The sequence below is a fragment of the Vicia villosa genome, unplaced genomic scaffold (assembly GCF_029867415.1).
Source record: "Vicia villosa cultivar HV-30 ecotype Madison, WI unplaced genomic scaffold, Vvil1.0 ctg.003264F_1_1, whole genome shotgun sequence".
Lineage (NCBI taxonomy): Eukaryota > Viridiplantae > Streptophyta > Magnoliopsida > Fabales > Fabaceae > Vicia > Vicia villosa.
The window spans coordinates 220577-228203 of NW_026706156.1; the positions used below are offsets into that span (position 1 = coordinate 220577).

Consider the following 7627-nt stretch of genomic DNA (forward strand, 5'->3'; position numbering starts at 1 on the left):
TTTATCTTAAAATATTGATATGAGGATGGTTATATATGTATTATTTAAAAATATTGATATGATGATAATTATCTGTATTGTTTTAAAAATATTGTTGGTAACATGAGTTTGAATACAATTATTTGTTGGCATGCATTTACAAGACATAAACATTCTTGTGCATAAAAAAAGGGTGTGGTTGTATTTCTTCCTATTGATATAAAGTAACCCTTCTACACCTTTTGCCTTCTTTGAAAATATCACTTTTTCCCCTCTTCATCATGAAATAAAACTTCCAAAACTTGGTAGTAGTAGTAACAACAATATGTTGGCAACAGATAGACAACGTTATTAAAAGATAAACCTTGAAAGCATCCGAAAAATTCTCTTGACCTTTGTCTCAATGTTACCACGCAATACACACGCCAAAGACTCTTTCAATTGCACCCTCCTACAATCTCTCACTATCAATAATTTGATAAAAATTTCACCAACATTCCAAGCTGTGAATCAACTAATTAAACCATTTAATTTACCTTTTTTTAAATTTTTAAATAATTTTTTTTCCAAATGACATATCATTCAACCCCTTAAACCCATTCATTATTCACCAATCACCCTCCTTTGCCATATTTTCATCTTATATCTCTAACTCATTTTCTCTTTCTCTTTCTCTTTCCTTCACCCATTTTTGTTTTACCTCTCTCCCTTCCACCATGGGAAATTGTTGCTCCCAAGGCGGAGATACCCCGGCCGAAAACATGGCCGCCGCGGACAAGGGAGAAACCAACCAACAAAACACCAACAATAATAAGAGTAATGATAACGAGCCATCCACTAACCCTATCACTACGCCACCCCCAACCTCCAAACCACCGGCCGCCAACACACCACCTCCATCAAAACCCTCCAAACCGGCCGCTATGGGGCCCGTTCTACAACGACCAATGGAAGACGTGAGAGCTACATACACCATAGGGAAAGAGCTAGGGAGAGGACAATTTGGGGTAACACATTTGTGTACAAATAAGGTCACAAAAGAACAATTTGCATGCAAAACAATTGCCAAGAGAAAACTTGTGAATAAAGAGGATATAGAAGATGTTAGAAGGGAGGTGCAAATAATGCATCATCTAACAGGTCAACCAAACATTGTGGAACTAAAAGGTGCATATGAAGACAAACAATCTGTTCATTTGGTTATGGAATTATGCGCCGGTGGTGAACTATTTGATCGAATCATCGCAAAAGGACTTTATACGGAACGTGCTGCAGCTTCCTTGTTGAGAACCATTGTGCAAATTATCCATACTTTGCATTCAATGGGTGTCATTCATAGAGATCTTAAACCTGAAAATTTCCTCTTGTTGAGTAAGGATGAAAATGCACCTCTTAAGGCCACCGATTTTGGTCTCTCCGTTTTTTTCAAACAAGGTTCATTTTCTTATACTAATTCAACAACATTTCTCTATTTTTTTTTTTTGTGAATATGAGATTTTAATACCGACGTTGAACCTTTTACGCAGGAGACATGTTCAAAGATATTGTTGGGAGTGCATATTACATAGCACCAGAGGTGCTGAAGAGGAGATATGGACCAGAAGTTGACATATGGAGTATTGGCGTCATGCTATACATTCTTCTTAGTGGAGTCCCTCCTTTTTGGGCAGGTTTAATTTATATTTCATCTTCAATATTCTTCAATGTATATTATCAATTCATTGCTTGCTTCTAATGCAAAAAAAATTGTTTTGACAGAATCTGAACATGGAATATTCAATGCCATATTAAGAGGACACATTGACTTTCAAAGCGATCCATGGCCTACAATTTCACCTGCAGCAAAAGATCTTGTAAGGAAAATGTTGAATTCAGATCCCAAACAAAGACTTACAGCACAAGAAGTTTTGGGTAACAAAAAACCATCTTTTATTTCTCTGTATATTTTTCCTTCACTTTAGTTTTTCATGATTTTACTAGCTAACTTTTTGCTTAAAATATGTTTATAGATCATCCTTGGACCAAGGAGGATGGAGAAGCACCAGATAAACCTATTGATAATGCTGTATTGGGCAGGCTCAAGCAGTTCAGAGCAATGAACCAATTTAAGAAAGTTGCTCTAAGGGTAATTTTACTTTTGCATAATTTCTATTCTATTCTAACTCTTATAAATGAAATATTACCGGGATTCATAATTATTAACTAGAATGGCAACAATGAATAGGTTATTGCTGGATGTTTATCAGAAGAAGAAATTATGGGGTTGAAAGAAATGTTCAAGGGAATGGACACTGACAACAGTGGAACCATTACAATTGAAGAACTCAAACTAGGCCTTCAACAGCAAGGAACTAAGCTTTCAGAACAAGAAGTTCAACAATTAATGGAAGCTGTAAATTATCTATCATCTCCACCAATTTAGAACTATGATTAAAAACATGAAACTATATATTGCAGTGTGATTATTTAACACATAACTTTTCTCAGGCTGATGCTGATGGTAATGGAACGATAGATTACGACGAGTTCATCACAGCAACAATGCATATGAATAGAATGAATAGAGAAGAACATCTTTACACTGCATTCCAATATTTTGATAAAGATAACAGCGGGTAAATAAACAACTATTGATACAGTTTGTGATTATACTCAATTGTGAACTACTTGTTGTTAGGTTAGGTTTGAATCTTTGATCTCATTTTTGTGTAACATGCAGGTTCATTACCACTGAAGAACTAGATCAAGCACTCCGTGAATACAACATGCATGATGGAAGAGACATCAAGGATATTCTTCAAGAAGTTGATGGAGACAATGTAAGTATTATACTAAGTGAGTTTAATTAAATTCTTAAATAATACATCTATGGTTGAAGAAAATATGATATGATAATGATTGCATGCAGGATGGACGTATAAACTATGATGAGTTTGCGGCAATGATGAGAAAAGGAAACCCAGAAGCTCATACTAAGAAGAGGCGTGATTCATTTGTTTCTGTTACACAATAGTTGTGGTTGATTATTATTAGCCAAAAAACAAAGGGTTTATTTGTATTTAGCCCTATATGTTTTTCTTGGGTGGTGAATTTGTTGATGGGTCAATTATCATGGATTGCACATAGTAAATTGCATCATGGTTTCATTGGATGGGAGGGTATATAGGTAAATGGGTCAGAGGTGAAAAAAAAAGTATAAAAAGGGGGAGAGGTCAAAATTAACAAGACAAACTAACTTTTGAGAAATGTCAAGATATGCTAGGTATTTGGTTTGTTAACATTATTTTTTCATTTCCTTTTCCGTTCTTGTGAAAATTGTAACCATTCATGTATTAATATTGATGGTCACATAATTAGGAATGAAGAAGAAAAAAAAAAGGATCTGTATACTAAATTCTTTCTTGTCCTATGTCTTAGTATGTTTTCCCCTCATGTTACTTGTTTGTTTTCCCCTCATGTTACTTGTTTGTTCCTTCATTAGTTTGTTGTTGACCATAAGTCGAATTTGAAGATTTGTATTAAGAAACATAGAGTTTATCAATAATATAATTCACTAAGAGTTTACCAATAATATAATTCACTAGTTTCACTATTAGTCGATAATTCCAGTTTATCTTGGTATTTATTTCGGAGTGAAATAGAAAATAACTAGTAGATTGGTGAAATCTTTGGGGTAATATGATCTCTGATAATTGGAGTATAGGGAATGTACCTATAAGGTTAATACTCTAACGCATAAGTCATTAAAGTTAGAGAGGAGAAATTTGCATGTATGTAAAAAATCGTACATTGATGTGACACGTAATCACATTTATATAGGAACGATAGTTAGAACAGTCTCTATTGAAAAAAAGTGTATCACTTGGGGATCTTTGGATGGACCCAACGGATGAAATGGAGTGGTGCCTTACTCCAATATGGGGTTGTTTCATGAGATCGCACTTGTTCGTCACGTTGTGTGGGCGTGGAATTGGATTTGGTCTCAAACATTGATCAATCTTGTTAGGATATACGCCCAATCCATAATAGTTTCCCCCACAAGTCCTTGCTACCAGGCATGAAGCTAGGATTTCAATGGAAATTCTATGATTGTTTGCAAAGTGGTCCCGTCTTGGAGATATCTTTGTTGAAAAATTTCCCCAAGGAGGGGAACAACCCGTTGAGGAGTTGGTGACCTCAGGAACACACACATTACTTTAGAAAGGGCCTCCACGCGGACCTACACGGATAAGATAGGGAGGCGAAACACTTAGGGTACTCGAGCTCCACTCAAGTATTATTACGAGATGAAGGTTGTATCCAAACTGTTCATTGTGGCTTTTGACATTTCTCCAATTCTTAGTGATAGATCTTGATGCTCCTAGTTTCCTATAAATTGAGGGTTTGCAACCAATTATTCATTTGGAAGCAACCATATACTCTATTGAATAAGGTGTATCATGTGGGGATCTTTGGATGGGTTCAACGATAGAAATGGAGTGGTGCCTTACTCTAGTGTTGAGTTGTTTCATGAGATTACACTTGTTCATCACATTGAGTGGAAGTGGAATTGGAGCGGGCAACAAACATGGGTCGATCTTGTTAAGCCATATGTCTAATCCAAAATAGTTCCCCCCTTTAGATCGTTGCTATCAGACATGAAGCTAGGATTTCAATGGAAATGCTATGATCTTTTGCAAAGGGGTTATGTCTTATATCTCTGTTGAAAAAGTTCCCCACGGAAAGGAAGAACTCGTTTAGAAGTTGGTGACCTCGGGAACGCACATATTAATGTGTGTCTTCTCACCGAGATGTTACTTCAGGAGGCCTCCACGTTGACCTACATGCCTATGATAAGGAGGCGAAGCCCTTAGGGCACCAGAGCGCACTCAAGTGTTATTACGTGATGGAGGTTGTATCCAGACCGTTTGTTTTGGCTTTTGACAATTCCCCGATTCATGGCTGTAGATCTTGATGCTCTTAGTTTCCTATAAATTGGGGGTTTGCAACCATTTTTTATTTTTTATTTCATTATTTTAGATTATTGTTACTCCTTTTTCCTCCCTTATGATTTTCCTATTCTAGCAATCTTCATGCGCCTTCTTATCTTTATTATGAGTCGTGATATATCCCTTGGATTTCTAATGGATTTTGTTTCTCAACCATTAGACTCATGCAAACTTCCAAGGTACCAATCTCCTCTTTATTATCATATTCATCTGTGTTCACTCATTAGTTAAGGCCAACATAAGAAACCCGTGTGTATTGCTCTTGAACTTGGTTAATGTCAATGAGTTTAGTGATGTAACCTAAACCATGGAGAAATTTGTACAACCTGTAAATTGAGAAATTTAATCTAAAAACATAAGAAATTTGACAATGATCTTTGGAGAGGTTGAAAGGCTTAGCGAAGTTAGGGGTCTAGAAATAAAACCTAGTGAAATGGTGTGAATACATGAATAATATCCATACTTTGATGCTTTTTTTTCTTCATATTTCAATATACAAATAAATTTGGCTAAGTATGATTTTTGCCAAGGGTTGCTCACTTTCATGAACGGCAATAAGATGTTTGAAATATATATAAATAACCTCAAGAATTTCCAGATAAATACTATCTTGTCATTTCCCTAAGTCGTGCCACACATGAGATTATATTTGACATTCCAACATGGCCTTCCATGGCTTCGTCCCTAGCGCCTCACTCTTTTCCTATACTCAACAATATATTCCTTAACTTTTGGCGGAAGAATCATTTTTAGTGGGTCCAGGGTCGTATACATATTAGATCAATGACCTGTCTCAAAAACAGATGTAATTAAAGAACATCCATACTACCTTTAGGAAGGTATTGGTTTCGTGGAAGTTGTAGGATCTTTTAATACTGGTTCCATGAAATATAAGATATGTTATGTTGAAACTTGCATGTTGATCGAGGTAGCTACGAAAGAAGATAGGAAAAACATTTTTGGTATGAAAAACCCCTTATATTCTTGAGCCCTTATTATGTTTCATTAAGTTGTTAGTTCGTATTGACCTTCATTGTATACCGTAGCCACCACCAACCTCCAATGGAGCCAATAATACTTCTTTTGCCATAGTGCCCTGCTGGGTAGATCCCCATCGACTTAAAATTGATCACACATAGAAGTCTCTTTTCCAAACTAGGAACAACAATGCCTCTTTGTCGTCTTCAAGGATGACTATTGAACATTCCCATAAGAGGAGGTATAACATCTCAAATAAATTTAACTATAATTATAATTGAGATATATATAGTCGATATCGGGTACTTTTAAAATTATAAAGTAAATTCATGTCTAATACATAGAAACACATTATATCATAACGATGTGAACTTCCAGACATCTGAAGTTACATTACATGAAATTAAACCAAGACAAAGCTTTAAACATAATTAACAAGACAAACATGTAATTGAAAAAAAAAGAAGATGAAAGCTCTTCAAGCTCCAACCGTTCAACAACCTTATTTACCCTTGACCATTCGTCTATCTGAAAATAAAAAATATGAGGAACGAGACCTATTGGTCTCAATGAATTCCTTACTGCAACCATTGTTTTTAGTAAGCTATAGGAGTTTATTTGTCAGCTAATCAATAGAAATTAATCAGACACGAACCTTGCTCTTAATTTTCTTGGGATTTCTTAATCAAAGTGAAATCCAATTGGCACAGTTGGACAATAATACTTAAGTGTGATCATTTAATAGTATAGATTGAACATAATTTTATACACTTACAACTTTATTTTGATCAACTAAAAAAAATTTAAATTAATATTTAGTTAAACTATTTTAAATCAACTACTCTTATCTGTTTTAGCTTACATGGAATTCCATAAATCCATAAATTAAGCCTAATCTCATTTTCAACAATTTCTACCATCTAATTTTGACATATTCCTTTATTCAAATCGTGTAACAATAGAGTTTACATAGCACTAGACATGTATATACATATAACCTAATATATATATATATATATATATATATATATATATATATATATATATATATATATATATATATATATATATATATATATATATATAAAATCATGAAATTTTTACATATCTTCCTAAAATCCCTATAGACAAATTCTTCATATCTCACCAATGCAACCTCATCTTAAAGCTCATGCCCTGACCTCATTACAAATCCTCTGTTAGTGAAATTAATACTCAAAAAAAGATAATTCTGTTTAATTTTCAAATTCCAAAACAAAACATGTTAAAAAGTTACCAAATAGAAGATATGGCCAGTTCTATGACAGGAATGACATAAGAATTATAAAATTCAATACCTAAAGAACTAGCTTATTTTCTCTAGTTAATTATCTAACAAGTTACACTCTAGTATTTTACTTTCATGAGTAAATCCTTAATGGAACTCACAATTGAGTTGTTGAGAGAAAAATATTCAGCTCCAATTCCAAAGTCGCTCCCTCCAATCAATCTTCAAAGGGATTTTATACTTTGATCCTTTCAACTTTAGCTCCTAAGTATTAAAACAGACTCAATGATAAAAAAATGCACATGCATACCGTATTACCCTAAAATTCCGAATCTTAACTTTATAGAGATAAATGAATAATTATCACTTATAAGGTGTTACACATGCTCGACACAATAACTTATTCCAATTTATT

General features: G+C 34.2%; 1 protein-coding gene across 1 annotated transcript; it reads left to right on the plus strand.

Moving 5' to 3' along the window:
• Positions 1 to 565: 565 nt before the first annotated feature.
• LOC131640667 (calcium-dependent protein kinase 2-like) lies at positions 566 to 3386 on the plus strand. Its single transcript, XM_058911049.1, has 8 exons — positions 566 to 1413; positions 1506 to 1649; positions 1738 to 1890; positions 1989 to 2104; positions 2204 to 2371; positions 2467 to 2594; positions 2699 to 2798; positions 2888 to 3386. Exons 1-8 carry the CDS (start codon positions 696 to 698, stop codon positions 2990 to 2992), a joined length of 1632 nt encoding a protein of 543 aa, XP_058767032.1. The 5' UTR covers positions 566 to 695; the 3' UTR covers positions 2993 to 3386.
• Positions 3387 to 7627: the final 4241 nt, after the last annotated feature.